The following is a 24,554-nucleotide window of genomic DNA, read 5'->3' on the forward strand; positions in this document are numbered from 1 at the left end:
GTGGCTGAGTGGCTTATTTGACAGTTGTTGCTCCTGATGGTTATCTTACCCAATGTCCCTTGGCTCTGACCAACTGCTGGATTCTTCCTGCTCTGTATTGTGTTTGGTGCTGAACATAGAGAAATGCAGGGTCCCGGCATATAAGCATTCAGAATCTCTGGCACCGGTTCTGCAAGCAACTTCAGCCCTGATTCAGGAGAACATTTAAGCATGTGTTTAAAGTGCTTTCCTGAGTGTAGACAGACTTCATTGACTTCAAGCACGTGATTAAGTCTTACTTGAAGTTAAGCACATCATAAAAATCGCTGTGTGTTTTTATGTCCCACTAAGCACCTTTCCTGATTAGGGACACTTCCTTGATTTGAGGCAAATGTGTGGGCAGACCCTTATTTTCACACAGAACCCCACTGAAGTCAGTGGGTCTTCATGAGGGCACAGGGGACTGCCAACATGGAGTCAGTAGTGGGATTAGGACCAAACTGAACACAGCTAGGCACAGATGTGAGTCAAGAAATTGAATCTATTTCATTGTCTTTCAGTAAAGCACAGATGGCTGATGTATGGGAGAGGCTAGACAAACGCTCCAGCACAGCCAAAGCTCACAGAGAGTCATAAAATAATAACGAAAGCAAACTGACTGTGAAAACAGTTTTCATTAAAACGGGGTGGGGAAGAGAGAAAAATCACAGCCTAGCAGGCTTTCTGGGCATGGTGCTGGGGTTGAATTTAAACAGCACCAAAGAAAGGAAAAAGACAAACTGTTAAATGTCTTTAAATGGATCTAAATAAAAATTATAGCAGAATCCTGATTATCCAAAAACTATTTGGGTGACACCAAATCTGTTCAGATAAATGGGAGCTGGTAGGCAGTGTCTCTATTTGGCCCCAAACTGCATCTGGGGTTTGGCCATAAACAGTGTCTGCACTTAGTTCTGGTGATTCAAGGTGATAGGTGGCATTTAGAGGCTAATCCAAAGACCAGTGATTTAAACAGATGTTGTAGCAGTCTATCAATCATCTTCCACATGACGAGTGACTAGAAGGTCGAGGCTGAGGCAGTCCATAGCCACCGTAGATAGATCACTTGCCCATATTCCAGCATTTGTGGGGACTGAATCCTAGTGATGAGGCTGCTAAACACATAGGCTACGTCTACACTGGCCCCTTTTCCGTAAGGGGCATGTTAATTTCAGCGATTGTAATAGGGAAATGCGTGGGGGATTTAAATATCCCCCGCGGCATTTAAATAAAAATGTCCGCCGCTTTTTTCCGGCTTTTAGAAAAACCGGAAAAGAGCATCTACACTGGCCCCGATCCTCCGGAAAAAGCGCCCTTTTCCGGAGGATCTTATTCCTACTTCAAAGGGCGCTTTTTCCGGAGGATCGGGGCCAGTGTAGACGCTCTTTTCCGGCTTTTTTAAAAGCCGGAAAAAAGCGGCGGACATTTTTATTTAAATGCCGCGGGGGATATTTAAATCCCCCGCGCATTTCCCTATTACGATCGCTGAAATTAACATGCCCTTTCCGGAAAAGGGGCCAGTGTAGACGTAGCCATATATTAACATTCCACATCCTGCATGTGCAAGGGGCCAGTTATGACTGCAGAGGGAACAATGATGATGATGAACAGCCTGGCTTTTATGCTTTTAAAGGAGACTTGCCTCAAAGCCACTGAGGCCAGAAAGATTCCCAATTTGGGAGAAAACAGGAGACACAGGGCCCAAGGCCACACCCACTGAATTAGCGGAAGTGTTTCCATGGACTTTAATGGGCCTTGGATTTGGTCCGCAAAGAGGCAAGAAAAGAGACAGAAACTCTTTCCTCCCAGAACAAGGACCTCTCTAAGCAGTGGTCAGGCATGCTAAACCTTAGCCTGGCATTGATCGTTTATAGAGAACCTGCCATTCCAAGGACCCTAACCCCTGTATGAAAGGAGCAAAGAGATATACTAACTATATGTATTACTCACCGATGAAATGCTGCCACTTCTGGAATGAAATACAGCAGCTGATTAATGGCACAGAGCAACAGTACTATAGACGAAGTATGGGACCAAATTTCTAGAGTTACACCTGCTTACTACAGATCTGCGGTGGGCTACCTCAAATGAAAGAAAGGCTACCACATTGCCTTTAGATAGCTCACTTATGCAATTTACCAAGCAGTGGACAAATTCCAACAACCCTCTAAGGTAGGGTTACCAGGTAGACCCCCCCCCAAAATACTGGACACACTTGATCGTGGGCGGGGAAGGACCGGCCGAGAGGGGGGCGGGGCTGGCCGGGAGGAAGGGAGGTGGAAGGGGGGAAATCGGGGGCCAGAGGGGCTGGCCGGGAGGAAGGGGAGCGGGGCTGACGGGGGGGGAGGGCTTGGGGGAGGCTGGGTGGCTGGAAGGGGAGGGCGGGAAGCAGAGCTGGGAGGATCAGGGGCCAGGGGCACTGGACAGGAGGAGGGGGATGCCAGAGGAAGGGGGCAGGAAGCAGAGCTGGCAGGGGGGGGAGGGTGCAGCCACTGGCCGCATCCGGAGTCCAACAGGCCGCGACCCCGGCAGGCACTCCCTCTAGTTGCTAGTAGAAGCTGGGCAGGGACAGGGGGAGTGGTTGGGAGCCACTCCCCCCGCCTGGCTTCTGCACGCAACCAGAGGCTCCCAGCTGTGAGGCGAGGCTGCGATCAGCGCTGGGAGCCTCTGATTGCATGCAGAAGCCGGGCGGGGGGAGTGGCTGGGAGTCCCAGCCAATGCCCCCATCCCGCCCGGCTTTTGCACGTGACCACAGGACTCCCAGCGCCAATTGTGGCCGCGCCTCTCAGTCGCTCCCCCGCCCCTGCCAGGCTTCCGTCCAGCTGGAAATTCAGAAAATACCAGACACTGTGCCTGTCCGGTATTTTCTGAATTTTTCTACCGGACAGAGGGCGCAAATACCGGACTGTCCGGTAGAAAACCGGACACCTGGCAACCCTATGGAGGTAGGTGCATATTCACAACTTCATTTTACATACGGGGAAACATCAGTGTGATTGTTTTGTATCAGTGTAATTCCATTGGATTCTGTGGCATGACTGACAGGCCTGGAAGGCTCTCTCAAGGCCACATGACATGGCAGCAGTACCAAGACCAGGATTCAGCAGAGTTCTGACTCCTGCAGTAGCATATGCTCCTTTCAGATTTTTTTCTTCTCTGTTTTACAGGGTAATAAGCAGATTCTCAGCAGGATAAAGTCCAGTACAGGACAAAAGGCTGACCACTCACTCACAAGGAAGGAATTGGATTATTACTGAGGGCAAATTAAATTGCTACTATCACAATACAAATACAAATACAAAATGAGGGCTTGTTCCCTGGGAATTCTGAGCGCCCTCAACTTCAATGAAGCTGATCTTTAAAAAAAAAAATCAATTTTGCCCCCTCAAATGAGGCAAAAGCACTATATTGTGTGCCAAATATCAAGTTTTGAACTTCAGCTGATTTTGCTGTAGCCCTGTGTGTTCTTTTTTACAATGGGAACACTGTGTCTTTTATACTCACCCACAACTCAAATAGGACTGTGGCAATTTTGCTCACGCTTTTAATTAAAATAACATTAAACTAAAACTTTCAAATACAGCCCAAACCTGGGTGAAATTAAGACTGAAAAATTATTACTGTGGAAAGCGTGTAAAAATGACTTATCACGAAAACACTTTTGCAACGTTAACTAGAGCTGTTGTTATTGGAGGTCATGACAGTGTATCATGAAGTGAATGGCTCTCTCCTGCAATCAATAAACCCCAACAGACTTTGCCCCTTCTTCTTATTGACTGTAATTTTATAGCTAGCCAACCAAATAAAATAACACTCATGCCCATTTAAACTAGCTCCCTCTTCTTCCTTTGAAGCCCCAATAATGGGTAATGGGACAATAATGGTAATATCTGGGTATCATGGTAGGAAGTATGTGAGGTACCATGAGTGAGAGTCCTATAAATCAGTCTCTTCTTTGATTCAGATAACAATCTTTTATTTGCTTTTTTTGTTTGTTTGTTTTTTCTTTAAAAGTGGTATGTTAACATCAGGTCATTTCTACATTTTCAGAGCTCTGTACAGGTCTCAAAGGAAATAAGCAATGCTTAATGTACAAAGTAAAAACAGAACACTAGAAAAATCTGAATAAAATGGAGCAAGTTGCTGTCAGGATACAGTACAAATTAGTAATTAGACGTCATCTGAAGTGCAATATCATTGCAGTGAGGATGAGTTAAGGAATGAAATAAAAATACTCTATTTTAAACAAACAGTATATATATATTTATATGTATATATTTTACAGATAGTAGACCCAGTGATATCTGCAGAATTGTAAAAATCTATTTACAAATAACCTTTTTTTAAACATTACATATACATCAGCACCATAGTAAGAAAAAAAAAACTATTAAAATCTACTTCTATTACTTGGTCCCAGTACAGAGTATTTGGAGGAAGCTTTCCAAAGACACCAGTGACTCAGTCCTCATCAGCAAACTTCCTGTCACAATACATGTGCTAATTCCTGTACCCTTCTGATAAAAGTGATGTTCCATTATGTTGCTTTTCAGTGTGTGCGTGTTTCTAAATCTAATTTCCCTGTTGGCCTCTCTGAGGATGCATCTACAAAGCAAGACCAGTTTCGGGGCAGTGAGTCTCAGCCTGGGCCGACTGTGACCCGGGTTCACAGGGCTTATGCTGCCAGGCACAGATGTTCTGACTCAGGCTGCAGTCTGGATGCTGAAACATGGCTAGGGAGATGGTCCTGGAGTCCAGGGTCCAGCCCAAGCCCAAACACGTGCAAGGCTATTTTCAGCCCCACAGCTCAAGTCCAGTGAACTCAAATCAGTTGACCCATGCATTGAGACTCAGCAGCATAAGGGTTTTGTTTGTTTCTTTCTTTGTTGTTGTTTTTTTGCTGTGTAGATGTATCCATCCTTCACAAGGAACCCTTTGCTACCAAGGCCAAGAAATAGTGATACTACCTGGGGAAAAGCTCCATCCACACAAGGCCTGGCATCCTCACTGCTGTATGTGACCCTTGATTAGCATGGTGCAGCTGTATGATACAGTGCAGGACAAGGAAGTGCCCCACCCACTCCTGTAACATTTACACTAGCCACACAATTTCCCCTTGGGAGTGCCAGTTGTACCCTTCATCCATCCCCCTTTTTACGCTGGTCTAAGATTCCACTAGCTATAAAATGCTTGTGGTTGAAGTCTTCAGCTGGTGCTCATTTTTATAGTGTTAGGATGCACCCTCACCTCCACTGATGTCAGTGGAAAGACTGAATCCCTTGGACTTCAAACAGCTACTGATCAGCCCCTTCATGTAGATCATTAACATGTTTTACCCAGCACATTTTAACTAATGCATTCTCTGGTGGAGACAGGGCACACTGTATTTTAACACCGATTGTTTGGGAGTTCCCTTAACCATCTAGCCCATGTTAAAATACGGCGTGCCCTCTCTACACCCTTTGTCATAGTGTAGACAAGCTCAGCAAAGGGTTACCACACAAGAGTGAACAAGCAGCAGGGCAATGAGTTACCGGATGCTATATCCACACTGCAACCTTAAGCACAATCCCCAGGACAGGTACAGAGATTCGTCTTAACTCAGCTCGAGTTAGTGCATTAAAAAGAGCCGTGAGGCTGCTGAGGTGGCTCAGGCTAGCCACCCAAGATCAGACCTGGGGGAGGGAGGCGGACACTGCTATTTTTAGGACAGTATCTCCAGTTTGTCTACCTGTTTGGGGGATCACCCCACTTGGCTGCAGTGTAGACACACCATAAAAGGATTAAGGAATCCAATTTACTCCCATTCCTTGCTCCTACTCATACCTGTGCTGTATGCAGAAACAAAGGGCAACCTCTGAGGTACTGATTGCCCATCCTCAGCTCCTACAGATTTCAGTGGATCAGCACTTCATCACCATGGGGCCTAACTAAAGATCTGTCAATTGGTAGGTTTGGATCATTTAAACAATTTTAACTTCAACGAAAGCTTTGGCTCACAGGGATGGGTTAGTAACATGCCGAAGGGCTGGGCTTTATTCTTTTAAAAGCACCATTTTGAAAGACATAGCACAGTTTTGTTACAAGTTCAGCACAGATCTGCTTTCAACCTGTTGAGATACGTCACCACTACTGCCTAGCAAGCTTGTTTGGGGAGACCCAATATTTGTGGTGATAACCAATAGATAGCTATTTGCCCTTCCATGGATGACCATTACACCAGTCTGTCTTGATTCCTGCAGTTTGGATACCCTGACAGTGGGAATTTTACACAGAACATCCGTTTAAGACAGAAAAGCAGGCTACATGTAGTATTAAATCAACAGCAGGGGCATCCCAGCCCCAAGTAATACCTACTAACCTTGCACACTCAGAAGAAGGGAAATTTATTCAGAATTCCACACGCTAGTGGTGCATTTTAATGTTCTCATGCTGGCTTCCTTTCCTCCCTGTCCCTGCACATGGGGACTGCTGTTTGGCTGAAGAAAAGTGAAGTGCAATGGCCTTGTGTTAACAGTGCATGTTTGTCCCTACTATTAAGGAAAAACAATGTGGCTGTGTCTACACTGGGCCACTTATTTCTGAAAATCAGCCGCTTTTCCGGAATAAGCTGTGAGCTGTCTACACTGGCCCTTGAATTTCCGGAAAAGCAACGATGCTCTACTGTACAAAATCAGCCACTATTCCGGAAAAACTATTCTGCTCCCGCTCGGGCATAAGTCCTTATTCCGGAACACTGTTCCGGAAAAGGGCCAGTGCAGACAGCCCAGTAGTCTTTTCTGGAAAAAAGCCCCGATCGCGAAAATGACGCTCGGGGCTCTTTTCTGGAAAAGCTATTTGCCCTTCCATGGATGACCATTACACCAGTCTGTCTTGATTCCTGCAGTTTGGATACCCTGACAGTGGGAATTTTACACAGAACATCCGTTTAAGACAGAAAAGCAGGCTACATGTAGTATTAAATCAACTGCAGGGGCATCCCAGCCCCAAGTAATACCTACTAACCTTGAAAAGGGCTTTTCCGGAAAAGCAGCCTGCCAATGTAGACGCTCCTTTTCCGGAAATACTTATAACGAAAACTATTCTGTTTTAAGCATTTCCGGAAATTCATGCCAGTATAGACACAGCCCTAGAATTATAAGTATATTGGAGGAGGAGGAGGAAAAGGGGGCTTAAATTGGATCTACATAGAACTCTAGTGTAATCTGTTCACTCTGCTTAGTCCTTTTACACCTCGTTTAGCTGCTAGCCTACAGTACATTACCAGCCAGCACAGATGTGCCAAAGCACCCAAATACAGAAACACAGTGCTGAGCCTAAAAGAGAATTAATTGCTCATTAAGCTAACCCACCCACTTAAACAGTGGGGATGTCCATTCCTATCCACCGACAGTCCTGTACTCTGTCTTGCTCTTTGTATTGCCAGATTTATGTTCTGCCAAGCTATTCATGTTTTATCACTCTCCAGTGAAAATGGTAACCCTTCGATGATTGGTTAGGCTAATCACATGTGTGCTGGACATTCGCTGGCAACTGAGTAGGCTCCAGAAGCCATGCTCTGTATCAAATCAAAGGGACAGGAACACTTTGAAATCTGGGATCTATTTATACCCAGAGTTCAACACATTTTTGAGCTGCACAATCACCTGGCAACTCCTTTAGGTTTTGTTCCCGGCCTCAGGGATCTAGCTCTTCACATGCCCTGAAAGCTGCAGCAATTACAGTAAAATGGAATGGGAGAGATTGGGAACATCACATCGCTATGCAACCGTGCCTCACCACACAGAGTGCACCAGCTCTTTCCATGGGCAGCGCGCAGCTGCTTTTTCCAGCCCCTCCCCACCCCCATCCCCATGTCTCACAGCCAGGCAGAGCAGGTACTGCTGTGCAGTGGAGATTGCTTTGTGGAAGTTTTGTGAAATCAACACGTCAATGTTTTAATCACCTCCTGACTCTCCCACAGCCAGCTCAGTCTGCACAGAGTAAAAAGCAAAAAACAAGGATGGGGGGACATCCTGTTTTCTTTTTTTAACTTAACAATCAGAGTGTTAAACTGTACAATCCCATTCACTATGGGTTTCCAAATAACTCGTCAAGTTCTTGCATCCACTCATCACCTGGTCCGCCTTTAATGATGGAGTCCACAAGGTCTGCACTCTCTGTTATACTTGAAAAGGAACCTCCAGCTCCATCATTACTGTAATTGTAAGAAATGTCCTGAGCGGGATTCCTCTCATAGGCCTGACCCTGGCTACTCTGAGCAAAACTCCCACCTGGCATCTGCTGTGTAGGGGGCTGACTGAAACCAGGCATTGTGGGAACCCCCTGACTTATTGCAGGCATGACCATTGTCCTTGCTTGGCTGGTTCCTTGTTGCGCAGGGAGCTGTTGCAGCATTTGTCTTCCCATTGCTGGGTTCAGGGCTCTGACTGTTCCAGTCGTGTCCAATACTGACTGGTTAATTCCCTGTGGAAAATGTTGCTTGGGCAGCCTTGGTTGCCCAGACTGCACTGGATATGCCGTGCCATTGTTGAATGACCCAATTTCACTGCTAGTCCTTCCAGGGATACCTTGTAAGCCTCGCTGCTGCCAGTTTTGTGCTCCTTGAGGGACAGTTCCCATCATATTTTGAAGCCTAGGAGCTTGTGCTCTGGGCAGGACCTGGCTCACAGGTCCTTTCATCTGCTGATGCTGTTGGGGAATAGAGTTTACCAGGATACTTTGACCAAAGCTGCTGACAATTCCAACCCCTTGTCCGGACGTGGGCTGCCTTGGTCCCTGGCCCGCACTATGTGCCATGGTCATGCTACTTTGGTTTGCGTGCTGCAACATTTGGCTCATTCCTGTGCTCATATTGTACATTCCTGGTTGGCTGGTAGATGTGTTGCTGTAAGGAGTCATTCCCATCTCGGACTGAGCAGCCACTGTCGACATTGTACCAGGGTTCTGAGAGGGCGCCATTGCCATCATGCCTGCATTCTGGGCCATCATTCGGGAGGTCCTCATGCTCTGAAGCGCTGCTTGGTTTCTCACTGCTGCTATATCCTGGGGAGAACCTACAGAAAGGAGGGGGGAAATCTGTAAGTATTAGATAATACATCTTTGCATACCAAAACAATTTGTAGAAGCCTTAGAGATTGTGGGCTGATTTGAGATTGCTTTGCTTTTTGGGTGAACACATGATTCTCTCATATGAGAATTAAAGGAGAGAGAGAGAAGAAGGTTGCCCATCCCAGAGAGGAAAACTCTAGTCTTCCTAGTATTCACCTGTCAGACAGAATGTGCTTCCCCATCATGTTCCGGCTGTGACCTTAATGCTTACTTGCACAGTCTCCTTTCCTTGAAGGTGAGAAAATTTACAGCTCCAGTCTTACCCTAAGCAGGAATTGCTGATCATGTTAGGTATTCAATTTGTAAAGTGAAAGACTGTTCAGCAGAGAATACCATCAATACAGGGCATTAGATTAATTTCCCTTAAGACCTAAAATAGGGCTGGAGAGGTTAAAAGCTGAAGATTTACTTGCTAAGCAATTCTCGTTTTTTGACAATTTTTGGATGTGTTCCCCCATTGACCCATGAGTTTTTGGTTCTTCATTCACTTTTGAAGTATCAAGAAAAACTGATTCTGTGCATGATCCAGCTTAAACCATCAGAGCCATCTTGATCATGTGCTATACAGGCTCTTCTAGTAAAACTGTGAGGCTTCAAGGAAGCAGGTACCATTGGAACAGCAATACTGAGGAAGGTTGCGAAAAATGATAAAATGTTCAAAAGGCTTCTATGATACTTAGGGGCTCAGTCCCATTTTAAAAAATGTAGGTGCTTGAGAGCTATTGAAATTTGCACTCTTAAGTCTATAAAAACAGTAAATTACATACCAATGTATGTTTTCCTCACTGGGAAAAAGGGGAACAAGGACCCTTTTTTAAAAATGACACACACATAGATATTAATTTCTCTAGCACTATTCAGCTGCACCTATGTCATTCCCTTCAGACATGAGGCCCAATGGTGCTTCTATCAAAGTAAAAGACTTGAAAGGAAGCAGGATCTGGCATGCGGTCGCTAGAAAGATATTTTGTCTGACTGGATTTCAGAGTAAATAACTGAGCTCCAGCCAGCCAGTTAAGACTCTCTTTTAAATATCTCCATTGTCTTTCCAAACTGAGCCATGAAAATGGAAATGTCAGACTCAGAAGGCCAATCAATTTTTTAATAGCTCAGGAGGCATAAATGAATGGATTTTCTATATCATTGTTACTGATTAAGTCTATGGAAAGAAGAAAAATTGTTTTTTCGGGACATGCAGAGCAGAGAGAGTGTATTAGTGAATCAATATTATAAGCACATTTTACTCCACCTTGGACCAATAATGGGAAACCAGAAAATCCTAACCTTGTTAAATCCCACACCATGGCAGATAACTGCACCATGCTTGTTGTGTCTTCCTGATGTGGGATCATCGATTTCTGGGAAGCCAATATGCCTCTGTATTTACTATCTTTATTTAAAAACAATTACAGGAATTCTGATTATGCCACGGGTTCGTTGTGGCTTCAAGTCAATACCATACTGAACTAAAACAATAAAATTCTCTGCAGGTGAAGCTCAAATAGCATCGCAGTTTTTTTCCATATCAAACATTATTAAGTTAAAATTAAAAAAAAAATCTGTTGTAAGACACAAACTAAACAGCAGCAGCAAAACATGGTGTCCTTGAATCAGTCCCTGCCACCATGGCCCACAGCACAACACAGACCAGTAGGTCCTGTTATGGAAATGGATGGTACTTCTTCAGGAGTATACGGAAAAACTGTGCTCTACATATGGCTCAATGGATGGCCCCAGCTCCTCTGCCTGGCTGGGTTGAGGTGCAAAATACAGGTAAGGGAAGTGTTTCAATTTCGAAATAGCGCGTCCACACTGAGTGGATGCTAAATCGCATTTAGGCGTTAGCTGAAACCAGATCCAGCAGGGTATCAGGTGAGGAGTTACTTTGTGTGGCTGCTGCCTGAGGCTGAGGGATGCCCCCCGGACAGCCGGTTCTCAGGGTTCCCTGCTTGTTTGCCTACCTCGATGAGGAACAGCAAAGCATTTTGTCTCTGCGTGCTCTGGTTGCCCTCGCTCGGGACACCACAGCACTCTGCAACATGGAGCCAGAGCTGACCCTGGGCACTCTGGTGCCTCTCTTGGACTGCAGGCTGCCATCCAAGAGGTCCATTGGGGGGCTGTCAGTATCCAGGAAGCCCTGCGGGAGAGCTTCCACCCTGAGGAGGACTAAGAGCCTTCCTGGTCTTCCTCACTGGGGGCTTGTGCCTCATTCCTTCCTCACATCCTTCCACTTATTCCTCCCTAACCCCCCTTCCTGATGTAAAATAAAATACATGTATTTTCATGAACACAAACTCTCTTTATTTAACAAAACGGAGGGGGAGGGGGGATCAAACTCTAGTGAGACTGTGGAAAGGAGGCAGGAGAGGGGAGAAGAGAGGGTGGGGTGAGGGAGGGGAGGAGGAAACCTGGGAGAAGGGAGCTGGAAGGGGGAAGGAAGGGGAAGAAGCGGGAGGGGAAGCTCAGGGCTCAGGGTTGGGGGTCTTGCCGGACCAACTTAATTTTCATGCAAACCTACTCCTGGGTTCACATGTGGCCTTTGGTGGCCAGGCTACCAGCTATCCTGTCATAGATGGCTGTGTTCCTGCATCTAGTGCGGAGATCATGGACGTTGGGAGCATCCCCCCCCCAAACCTGAATAAGGTCCATGATCTCCACCATGGACCAGGAAGGCGCCCGCCTTCTCCGGGCCCTGGCAGTCTCCTGGAAGCTGGCAGACTGCTCCTGGGAAGCGGTGGAGGGCTGGCTGCCAGTGGCTTTCTGGCTCATGTTTTGGGGCCACTGGGTCAGGGGCAGTGGCTCTGGGCTGGCAGACTTGGAGCTGGCACAGGCACTGTGACCCGAGTCAACCCCTTTAAGGCCTCCGGGGAGGAGGGAGGGAGAGGAGTGTTCTTGGTTGAGTCTGGAGTGGCCACCAGGGCACCCTGGGAAGGCTGGAGGCTCCCTATTTCGATATAAGTATCTACACAGCACTTATTTCGAAATAGCTATTTCGAATTTGGCATTATTCCTCGTGGAATGAGGTTTACCAAATTTGAATTTGCTGTGTAGACATACCCTCAGGGTACAGCTACACTGTCTTTTTTTTTAAGAGATATGCAAATAGCACTCGAATTGCATACCTTCCATTTTTTTCCTGGAAGAGACTTTTCCATCATTTGGCCCCGTCTACACAGGGCCAAATATCAGAAACCCCCCCTCTTTTGAAAGCCCCTTTTTCCTCATAAAATGAGGTTTACAGGGGGCTTTCAAAAGAGGGTTTTTTCCGACATTTGGCCCCGTGTAGATGGGGCCTAACGGCGGAAAAGCCTCTTCCGGGAAAAAAAACGGAAGAAGGCATGGAAATGCAAGCGCTATTTGCATACCTCTTCCGAAAAAAATAGACAGTGTAGCAGTACCCTCAGAATCCAAGAGTCAAAGAGGCAGAGAAGAAAGAAAGAAGTGACTGGGAGAATTTTTAAGGGGCAGATTTTATTGGGAAAAGCAAAACCTAACTCAGAAATATAACTCTCCATGTAAAATTGAACAATGCCTTTCTGTGAAAGTGTGTTATATCAGTGTGTATATGTGAGGGTGCAGGAGGCCGAGAGAGAGAGAAATCTTCTTCCTCAACATCCTCCCTAGCCGCCAACATACACAAATAAAATGAACTTCCAGATGCCTACTACACAGGACAGCACTGACTTGGAGGGTTGAAAAGCATTTATAACTTTTACCTTGGAACTGACTGACTTGTTGCACTGGATACGAGTTCCGCTGCTGCTGGAGATGTTGCCGAGGCAAATGTGACTGCTGCTGCAACTGCTGGAAACGAATGAGAGAGAGGAAGAGATGACGGCAGAGGAAAAAAAGATGATTAATGAATGAATGATTGAATGTGACCATTATGAGACTGACTGCAGTTACAAACAGCAGCTCAACTGCAGCACTTCCGCTAGCAGGCTGTTCTGGTGAGACAAGTGCTGTGTGTCGGGGCAGGCAAAGTGTGCAGCAGCCTTATGTGAAGAGTCCTACTGAGAGCACATGGGCTTCTTGTTCGGTTTTAAAAGGAATCAACACTTAGACTCACATCAACCATCCCTACTCACAAGCGCTTGCTAAGTAGCAGTATAACTGTCTTCAGTCTAGAAGGAGCAGCGGGAAAGAGAGGAGATAGGAGGGAATATTTTCAGAATTGTCTTTGTCCAATAAACATGAGCTGTGGGTCCAAAGTGAAACTCTGGATCTCAAACCACTTGAGCTCTCCTTCTGGATCCAGACTTAGTGGCTGGCCTATATCTCTACAATTGGGAGCACACTTGGGATACATAACAGCCCCGACTATGAGGACTGCTGAATTCAGATCTGAACTTTGTGACCCAGGCCCATCTCTACCCAAAACCAAATGGGCGAGTAGGGCCCAATTCCCCTCCTGCATTCTCCTTTGCCCTCCACCTGTTGTTGTTGCTATTTTTGTTTTTTTGTTTGTCGTTTCCATTCACTTGCTTTATTTACCACATACAGTCGCATGACAGATGTGCTGATAACTCATTCAGGACAAGTGAATGGTCTAAGATAGCGAGTGATTGTGAAATGCTGCTGAGTCCGGATTTGTGGCACAGCTGTGTTGAGCTTTCTCTCATGGCTGCAGTATATGAATATTCTTAATTTATTTAAAGCACATTCAGATGTTGATAGTTAATATAAATGGAAGTCAAGTCATGTCTGGGTTTATATGTGCCTTCAAAAGACTAGTAGGTATTCTGCAAAGCAGCTCTCATAAGACCCTGAGGTTATCTGGTTGCTGCATGAACGTACTGTAAACAGAATGAGCACCCTCCTAAAAGCAAGGGCTTACACATTTGAAGAGACATGGCAAAAGAGGAATGAAAACCAACCCACTGTATTCCCTGACCTACAAATGTTCATTATAAACTTCCTGTTCACAGTATGTAGATTCCCTCAGCTCACAGAAAAGAGCCTTAAGAAGAGCCCACTGCTGAGTAAAGAGTGTGTAGGAATCATAGCACAACTTTGAAAAATGTATTAGCAAAATACAAAGAGAAAAATGGTTACAATTTCAGGTGCACCAGTAAAAGCCAGGAATCCAAGGGGACCATTGGTCCTACGAATTTTTAGTTTTATGTGATACACTTGATCCCACAGCTGCTTTTCCCCTGTATTTTTAGGGTCTGATGCTCCACTGGCTTTCCCTTGTGTTGTGATGAACAGGTGTGCAAAGTGATGTAAAACACTACCACTCTGATTGGGCAGCTTAAAATACTCACTTTGCAAAGGCACAAATGACAAGGCAAATGAGAATTATGCCCTAAGACTGAATTCAATCTCATCTCCAGATACTGGATTAGAAGCACCATTTGTTGTGCTACTATGGGTAAGTTTTATTCAGGTGCCTCCTTTATAAACGAAAACCTGATTCTGATTTCCTATATAACAGTGTAAATGGGGAGCAGCTCCAGGAATCGATGGGAATATGCTAGTGTGAGACTGGCTTGAGATCAGAAGCAGCTTTGTGCTTTTCAAATGTACAGTTCACTCCAGGCTGCCAAATCTGTGCACACTGATTCTGTTCTCACTCACACCAGTTTTACACCAGTGTAACTCCACTGACTTCTTAAGTGTAGCTGCAGATTTACATTGGTCTGAAATCAAAGTCAAGGCCAAAGTATAAGCTGGAAGACTAAAGATTATAGCTTAACCATGTGCTTATTACATCCATTACAGTTTGAACACATGAATCTTGGTTCAAGAAACACTTGTCAGGGATGGTCTAGGGTGCTCAGTTCTGCCATGAAAGCAGGGGACTGGCTGGCTGACCTCTTCAAATCCCTTCCAGTCCTATGTTTAAAAAAAATAAAGACAAGAAAAGGCTGTGCTGTGCTGCCTCCATTGCCCCTGTTCTCATGTGTGTACTGTACTGTCTGAAATACAGAAGTGCATAGTACCTGCTCTGCCAGGATCTGCTGCTGCTGCTGCCTTTGCTCCCTTAGAAACTGTTGCTTCTGTTGCTCCATCACGTGGAGCTGGGCCCGTTGCTCAATCAGCATCTGCTTCATGATGGCTGCTTGCGGCTGGTTTCCCAGGAAACTGGGACCTCCAGTGTTTGCACCTGTGACCACATTGCTGGAGCTTGGTGGGACAGAGGGCTGCATAGGGCCTGTGGTCCGAGAAAGTCCCACCGGATGCTGTTCCTGTATAAAAGAAAGTGATACAGTTTCACTATAGTGTACGCCACATACAAAGGGAAAATATGGACCAGGAACAATAAGTGGTTGACTCACTTGTGAATCTAATAGACCTTTGAAAAAAGAAAGAGACCCCTGAAAAAAACCCATGCTCAAATAACCAATTTCATATAGCACATTCCCAAACGGAATAGACATTAGATTGAATTATACTTAATACCACATAAACTTACATTGAAAACTCTACATAGAAGTTAATTATTAAGATCCTTACAACTGCCTTGGCACAAAGGACAGAATTTATTTCTATTTTACAGATGGGAAAAGTGAGGCAAAGAAGTGTTTTGACACATTGTCAATTAACAGCAGTGCTGGGTTTTACCAGGATTTTCAAACTCCAGCTCTGAATTCATTCCTAAGTATTGCCAACTGCAGGCATCCAATATATGTGAATTAGGACCCCAAAATAAAGAGATTTTCTTTACAATCACGAGAACAAGAAGAGGTGGGTTCTTTTCATTTTCCTTCAGGTTTCTAAGCTTCTAGGTGTCATGTTTTCAAACTGTTTTTCTCTACACTCATGAGGCTGAGAAACTGTCTTGAAAAAACAAGTAACAACCATACAAGGAAACGGAGATTCTCACATCATTTGACTCCAGTAGCTTTAAGAAAATCACTGACTACTAGGGATGTGAAAGTGTAACCGTGTACACGGTTAATCGATGAGCTTGGGTAACATGCACGGTTACACATAGCCTCTCCTCTGACCCCCCACGCTGCTACCTCTGTATCAGGGACAGCAGCACAGGGTGCAGGCGGGAGCCGGTACCCACGGGGAACTGTCTTTTACATCGGCTCCCCCTGCGCACCAACTCTAGCGCCAGCTGCCACCTCTGATACAATAGGGGAAGCAGGAAATGGTGCATGTGGGGAATAAACGAATTTTAACATCCCTACCAACAATCGGAAGACTTGAAATAAAATCTTGAGAAGAAACAACACTGATTCCTGGAGACCACAGCAGAGTTTGGGATTTAGCCACAAAATAGAATAATTTAAGGTTCAAATCCCAATCCCATTGTGAGAGCTCAGGGCTGAGGAGGAGAAGAAGCAGGAAACCATTGTGACATGGGTTCTTCTGCCTAAGATGATACCATATTCCCCCTCTGCCTCCCATCTAATATGTTGTAAAGGTGTGTTGGGGTATGGCCTAAAAAGGGACAGGCAGGCTGGATTTCAAGGTCACTCTGACATCTATTCACTCTCAGCCTATCACCTTGTCCCCCTCACCTATTTCCTGTGGAACTGCACATAGTGTTTGACCAGAGCTGAGGAGGGGACTGGGAGGATCTTCCTTACCAGCTCTGTGAGCAGCATTTATCCTGTTTTCCAAAGGTGATCTTTTGATTAGAAGGTTCTGTTAGGGTGCTTTCCAAGAAGTCAGTGCCTAAGGCTTGTCCACACTTATAGTGCTGCATCGCTGCTGTGGCCCTTAGTGAAAATCCTATCTTATGCTGACTAGGGATGCCAATGTGTAGTCCACTATATGATCAACCAGTAAGCCTGGGTTTATCTTTTAATCTTATCAATTTACTCGCATGCTCCCCCCTTGATGCCTCTGTATCAGAGGCAACGGGGGGAGGGAGGCGAATGGGAGTTGGTGTCCGTGAGGAGCTGGCTTTAAGCAGGCTCCCCACAAACACTGGATCCACCTGCTCCCCCCACCCCTAAGCTGCTGCCTCTGATACAGAGGCAGCAGTGTGAAGGGTGAGGGGGGCAAGCTGGAGCCGATACATGCTAGGAGCTGGCTTTTGGGTCTCCGCATGTGTTGGCTCTGCAGACCCACCTGCCCCTCTGCTCACTGCTTCCTACAGAGGCAGTGAGAGGTGGCAGGGAGGAGTTAGTCCTGGGGGGAGCTGGCTTAAAAGCCAGTTTCCTCCAGCATCAGCTCCACAGTGCTACCTGCCCCACCCAGCACTGCTAACTCTATCAGAGGCAGGCAGGCAGGGGAGGCTGCCGCAAAGCAGCCTCTGTCAGCAGGGAGCTTGGCCCCTCTATGGACAGGGGCTGCTACCATCCCACGCTGCTGCCTCTTGTCTGCACAGGGAGTTGGTTTTTAAACGGTTTTCCCTTGCGGCCCAGCTCCTGCCTGCAACTGCACACTGCTGCCTCTGATATAGAGGCAACAGCGCAGGGTGTTGTTGGGGGCTCCCCAGGAGTGGGGCCAGGAGCACACTGGCTGCTGGCCCCGCCCCCAGGGACTATCTAATAGTTGTGTAACCGATGAGATTTCATACGGTTACACGACAATTACATCATATTTAACATTCCTACTGCTAACAGGAGAGCTTTGTTCATTGGTGTCAGTACTTCCCATCTCCAAGAGGCTGCAGCTATGTGTATGGGAGAAGCCCTCCCATCAACACAGCATTAACGTCTCTGAGAATTCGGCCAGTATAACTATTTGCAACACCCTGAGCGACAGTTAAACTGACATAGGTTGTTAGTGTACACCACCGCTAATTCCAAGAAATCTACAAAGCCAGAGCGACATATTTCATGAACCCTGCTTCCCTCAAAATTCAGGTACATTGTATGAAATCTCTAGAGGCTGTGCCCATCTAACAAGGCCCAGTGCACCCCCAAACTCCACTGAATCCATGAGTCAGGGGCTTCAGTGTCACACAGGACCCTCCGCCTTGAGTTACAATGCAGCTCCATTTATTAGTCTGGATGTCTCCTGTTACTACAGGCAGCCCCCACAAGGGAAGAGAACGAGAACGCCCGTTTCTGCGTTTTTGAAAATGGCCAGTGCTGTTGTTCTATCTCTGTGCCAGCAGATGGTGATATCTGCCTGATCCTCCACCGTTCCGCCCAGCTTGGTGACTGCTGCCCTGATTCTCCCTCTCTCTCTTCTCCCCTACCCCCACGCTTGCAGATGGCTTAATCATGACTACTGTTCCCCCCCCCCCCCGCGCACACCCCCTCAGTACGTCTGGGATAATGCTGCTAACGTAGAGCTAGGCAGTCAAGTGTTACAGCGTAGGGCAGGTAGCCTGGCAACTGAGAGTATAATACCGAACAGATGGTGTTCGTACAGCATGATGGACATCACACACGACAGCCTGAGACAATCCAGGGATTCCCTGGTGATTTGAGGCCCTCTTTACACAAAATGAGCTCTCTCACCATTGCCATGTATCTGTTGGGTGTCCCTCCCCCCTTTTCTCTCCTTGACATCTAACCAGCAAACTGGCTCCCTATTATTCACTTTACCTGTAGCCCAAAGGGCATGTTATTTGTTGATGGTGGAGGCAACACGCTGAGGTTTTAAATCAGGGTGCCCTGAACTAGCTACTGAGGCTTGGCTATGCTGAGCAAGGAGGAGGAGGAGGGAGCTTTCTGAATCTTTGTTTCCAATCAGGGCCTTGGCTTTCCCCAGTGAAAATAATTGGAGGTTGGGGGGAAAGGGATGCATGAAAAAGAGAGAGAGGGAGTTTTGTGGCATGCCAGGGTGTGTACCTTTTAAGACTTTAAAATACAATGGGTCATTTGCAGGACATTGTGATTCATATCTGAACGATCTATTCCAATACCCCCAGGTGTTCTTTAAGCCCTTTCCACAGCAGGGATGTTTGAAAGGGCACTTAAAGAAGACAGTAATAGATAGGAAACCTCACACCCCAAATCCCTCACCCCACCCTGCTTTCCCAAACAAAGAAACAAACAACTCTTCCCCCTGGTGAGAGCTGCAGGCAGAACTGCAGTGCACTGTCTCAGACTCCAAATTCAATGCGATACTGAGGGGACTCCTGACACTTCTTCTACAGAGCATGCTGCTATTTACTAATGAGCTCAGGAAGCAGAGACATACCCAGGCTGTCAAATTTCCAAGCACCAAACAACACATAATGTATGTCTGTGGTTGGGAAGGAAGCGGGGGAAGAAGGAGCAAAACTCTAGGAGAATTTTCAGAGGGAGAAGAGAAAAACAAAAGACAATAGTCTTTCTGCTACAAAATTTACCAAGACATAACAATAGGCATATATAAGAGAATCAAAACAGCACTCACTCCCCTATCCCACACCAAGTGAGGGCGCCCCTGAGTTTTATTCAATAAATAATGGATTTATTCAATCTTTACATATTTGACCAATTTCCCTGGCATTTCCTGACCACCAGTGTCCCTGCTAGCAGTGATTTATGGGTGAGGAAATAGGATTTGTAGAGCTGAGGACAGGGCATCTCTCTGGCCTATAGACACTACCAGCTTGCATGATGTGTCTATGCTTACAGCTGCTGTAGCACTCAGTGAAGAAGCTGTCTACTGGGATGGTAGACTTCTCCTTGTGCAGATACTCCACCTTCCACAGAGGCAACAGCTATGTCAATGAGAGAAACCCTCTGGTTGACAGAGCACTATCTACACCAGCAGTTCAGTTGGTCGGTATAACTGTACTGCTGAGCAGTTTGCAGGGTGGATTAAAAAGATCTAGGGAAAGATCTAGGACAAGCATTCAAGGCTCTTACAGGCTGGCCTGTGGCTCTCTCCATAATTTGCAGGCACCCTCCAATATGAAAACTACACTGAGCTAAAGTCATACTCCCAGAGAGGGCACAGTCTACATGTGTCTAAAGCCAGCCCAGGCTCTCCGGATGGAGGCCGAAGCCTGAAGTCACACTGTCGGGATTGTTGTGCTGGTGAAAGCAGTGTACAGATTAGAACCATGCCACAGTAGTGTTGTACAGCACCCTGCTGGCTGTTATCATGTGCTGAATGCTGACAGGGTGTAGACTGAGCTGTGCAGAACACAGAAGAAGCATATCTCCTTCCCTAGGGAGTTTTCAATCTAAAAGCAAAGCAGAAGAATCCCACTGGAAACACCATACCAGCTCCTTCTGGCTCCTGAGTGCTGTTGTGGTGACACGAGGAGCAGGAGTGAGAGAATCCATTTTAAAGGCTGCAGTTTAGGAATGATTTGAGCTAGTGATAGCAGCAGAGCCAGGCCAAGGAATGACCATCTGGGAAAACACCAAACATAAAGGATTTTGAAATAAATGGAATGGGTATATGCTGCGTATCAACTATAGCACTCAGATAATAAGGCAACAAGCACTTTATAGCCAGGGAAGTGCAGAAATGGAACTACATGATGGATATCATACTATGGGTGTGATAATACTTTGAAGGCAGTCAGTTACAATGCTCTGGAGTAGGGTATAAATAACTAAGCAGATGCAGCAGATACAGATTAAAAAGCAAGAGGGTCTGAATAAATAAGGAATATTAAAATAGAAAATATACCAAGGATCATGGTAAATGCCTGGGAAAGCACAAACCTTTCCTACAAGTCATTTGCCATCCTGAGCAGGGAAGATCCCCGTTATCAATATTGGCATTTTTTACAAAGGTTACAAAATGAGACCATATAATCACGAGAAAAAAATCCAGTATCTCCCTTTGGAATCTACTCAAGTATTAGGAACAGAGCTTCACCTCAGAAAATATAGGGTTGTTGTTGGTTTTTTTTTTAATAATTTCTGCTTTTGGTTATAAAAGCTTCAGGAACCTCCCTTTCTCTTCTGCATTCTCCTTGATTCAAAAGAAATGGAGGATTTGCTGCTCATTTCTATCCATCCATTTATATGGTTTTCAACTTCAGTGTCTGAGCATCTCATAATCACCTGGGCATTTTATCCTGGGAGATTGAGAAGTACTGGTCTAATTTGCATATGGGAAACTGAGGCACACAACAGCTGAAGTGACTTACTCAAGGTCATTCAGCAAGTCTGCGACTGAGCTAGAAACTGAACTCTAGTCTCTCAAGCCCAGTAACTTATTCTCTACCATCCTTCTTACCTTTTCAATGGCTTCTACTGCCATGTGCCTTGCTGTACCTACCAAAGTTCCTTTTCCACTCCATCACTGACTATTCACTTATTTACTTTCTCATTCCTCAATATTCAATTTATGCACAGGTAGTGTGGGGAGGGGTGGGGGTTTTGTAGATAAATTTACAAAAAGCATGATTTCACATGTGGAGAGGGATGAACACAGCTAGTCTTGACTTAACCTGGCTTCCCTTCAGACAAAAACTCTGTAATACAAGTGGCTTGTCTTTCTTCAGTGTTAGAAAGTGCCTGGCACATAATGGGAGCTATTATTGTTAGATAAATAATAATTACATCAATACTTTTAATCTTTTCTGAAGCCTAAACTTTAGACACAATCTTGCAACCATGAGCTTAACACAACTGGGCCTAATACTCCACTCAGTAAAATCTCTTCAATTGTTCCATACAGCAGCTAGGTCACCTGGTTACTCATGGGCCTACATAATTTTTGGCACCAATGTGAAATAACAAACTTTAGATTCACTTACAACATAAACCCTTTGAGTTGGATCAGTGTCTGTGCGACTGGAGTAAAATAATATCACCCCATCAGCCCAGTCCCTGAAAGTGAATGCTAGAGTATAACATGGGAAAGTAGGATCAGGCCTTTCTGCCTGAAGGTTGGGTTTTCAAGGACTTTTTCAGAACAAATAAGACAATACAATTTGTCCACATCTCTACTTGGAACAGATATTCCCTGAAGGGCTCTCTGCTGAAATGTAGCTCTTAGATATTTAGGTTGGGGTTTTGAAAAAAAAAAAAGTCCTGGTTTAAACGTTTCCTCCCCCGTGCTGTGTTTGAGAGCTGGTTGAACACATTCACACAGCAGTGTAACTGTGTTGTGTCACCTGCACAGTGGAACAGAGCAGCTGCTACAGCTTCTAAGCAGCCTGTGTCACAAAGTGCAGCACATTAGTGATCTTTCAGCTGCTCTATGAATTGAGCCCTTTTACCCACCCTATCTGCCTGCTACTTTCTTTCTTTGCTTGGAAAAAAAAATGTCAGCTGTCTCTGGGCAAAGCTGATTGCAAAGGCTTTTTCCTACCATCCCACCGCCTCTTCTCTCCCCCCTCTTCCCCCCCCCCCCACCGGTTCTGATGAAGTCATCAAGCTAAAGATTGCATAACTGATGCACAGGACTATCTTGTGTTATACTGGGAGATGGGCCAACTGCTTCCATTTATAGACAACAGCACTGCCATGCTGCCAAACGGAGCCCTTTCCTGCAGCTACTACAAGGAAAAAGAAAGCGGGGGGGGGGGGGGGGGGGGGAATCAGGAGCCAGAGGTCATGCTGTGAAGTGACATCACTAGGAGCGTCCTCCAACAATCCCCACCATGGAACAGCCTGCTGGGGCAGTGGTTTGAGACCAAACCAGACTTACTTCAAAAAGACACTTAAATAATGATCGTTCTGGCTCCCTTACACACACATGCACTCTGCTGCACGTCCAGGGATGTCACCTAATTTTGTATCACATTACACAATCAAGTCCATTCCAGGATATTTTTCAAAAAGTCAGAAAATAAGACAATGGACATGCACACCAGCTTTCAGTGGTTCTCTTCTAAGCACAAATCTGAAGACTATTACAAATGTGTTACTTCTTGCACAGATTATTGATGGGTACAGGAGCTTAGATTTATGACTCATGCCCCGTATCTTCAGTTTTGATATTTACCAAGTAACCCCCATATTAAGGCCAAACACATTAGTCTGTCTCCTGGAATATTTTATACTGCTTTCCGTGCTCCAGCATCTGGGATGGGGGAACCAACGCCTCAGTAACAATATACAGTAAAACTCTAGTTGTCCGGCATCCAGTGGTCTGGCACTATTGCTAGTCCGGCACCACCTGGAACCCAGAAGTGCTCTGGCCAGCCGGACAATTGGAGCTGCTCTGCCCCGGGCTTCCCCGAGTCAGTCGCTGGTCAGTTTCAGCAGCAGCTGACTTGGGGACGCCTGGGGCAGAGCAGCTGGGGTGCTACTGGGTTGGTACCACAGCGCCGCCCCCCCATCCCCTCCACCCCAGACCCTCTCATAGCCCCCCCTTCTGATCTGGCATATCTGATAATCCAGCACCCCCTGGGTCCTAAAGGAGCCGGATTATCGGAAGTTTATTGTACTTTATTACCTGCCAGGCTGTCCACACCACTACTGTCAGGTTCAAAGCAAATCATCAAGCCAGCTGCACAGTTCTTACAGCAACGTTGGATAGATTTTGCACTGTGTACTCATCCCCTGGCTCAAGCCTGACAAATGCACTTTCCTCCTTCTGTAGTCTCTTGTGGAGAGACCCCGCTACGTGAGAGAAAACTACCTAGTCCGGAGAAGAATATGAAGCTCTTTCCCTGACAAAACACTTTTTTGCCAACAAAATACTTCTACTCTCTGTGAGCGGAGTTTGCGTTGTCAACAGAAGAGTGCTCCTGCTGACACCAGTTTACATTGCCACTTGCAGTGGCAAAACTTTTGTCTTTCAGGGGAGGGTTTTTAAAGCACCTGTGAACAGCAAGGTTTTGTCGCTCGGCTGGTAGTGCAGACATAGCTTCGGCTAGGATATGGCAGCTCTGCAGCTGGCAGTGAGCCTCACAGCCCAGGAAGACAGACTTGCGCTAACCTGGACCCTCCACTGACTGTGAGTGGAATGCTGGGTGCCAGAGAGCAGCCCCGGCCTGTGCCCCTGCCTTCCTGGGGCTCACCACCCAGGGCAAGTGGAGTGTACGAGGTTCCCCATAATTTCAGCATGGCCTCCCTGAAATTAGTGGAAGCAGGCCTGCCCTTCCTGTTAAAAAATGTTCAAAATAGGCACTAAATGCATCCCCAATGAGGACGGTTTTATGTCCCTCTTGGTTCACTTCAGCCAATGGATGTGGCAAGAACAGAGTAGCTTGTACAGTTTCAAAAGGTATGTATGCATTCAAACAAAATGTGTTTTAATACAGCCACATGTGTTGTTATACATCTAGGCCAGATGTAGGCAAACTGTTTGACCTGAGAGCCACATCGGGTAGGGAAACTGTATGGAGGGCTGGGTGGAGAAGGCTGTGCCTCCCAAACAGCCAGGAGTGGCCCAACTCCCCTCCCCTGGTACCCTCACACCCCCTATCCATCCCCCCACACCCCTCACCTCTTGACTGTCCCCTAGAACCATCTCACCCCCTATCTAAGCTCCTGCACCCTGGTCTCCAGGACCCCTGCCCCTAACCAACCTCCTCTGCTCCCCACCACTTGACAGTCCCCCCTCCCCGGACCCTCAACCTGTTATCCAATCCCCCTTGCTCCTCACCTCCAATGGCACCACCCAAGTGTGTGAATGGCAATGCCAGCCTCATATGGGAGAAA

At 46.2% G+C, this 24,554-nt stretch overlaps 1 protein-coding gene across 2 annotated transcripts in view; it reads right to left on the reverse strand.

Annotated features, from left to right (window-relative positions):
* Window positions 1–4,032: 4,032 nt before the first annotated feature.
* The window catches only part of MAML3 (mastermind like transcriptional coactivator 3), a 357,398-nt gene continuing 336,876 nt past the window's right edge, over window positions 4,033–24,554 (reverse strand). Inside the window, exons 3-5 of one of the 2 annotated variants that reach the window (XM_006123998.5) lie at window positions 15,075–15,320; window positions 12,846–12,930; window positions 4,033–9,074 (exon numbers count right to left, since the gene is read on the reverse strand). In XM_006123998.5, coding sequence (XP_006124060.1) covers window positions 8,089–9,074; window positions 12,846–12,930; window positions 15,075–15,320 — 1,317 coding nt within the window. In that variant the 3' untranslated portion in view covers window positions 4,033–8,088. Of the gene's footprint in view, window positions 9,075–12,845; window positions 12,934–15,074; window positions 15,321–24,554 lie in introns of both variants that reach the window. The other variant, XM_006123997.5, reaches the window with a different exon arrangement.

This window comes from Pelodiscus sinensis, chromosome 4, assembly GCF_052426305.1.
Source record: "Pelodiscus sinensis isolate ZL-2025 chromosome 4, ASM5242630v1, whole genome shotgun sequence".
NCBI classification, from domain to species: Eukaryota; Metazoa; Chordata; order Testudines; family Trionychidae; genus Pelodiscus; species Pelodiscus sinensis.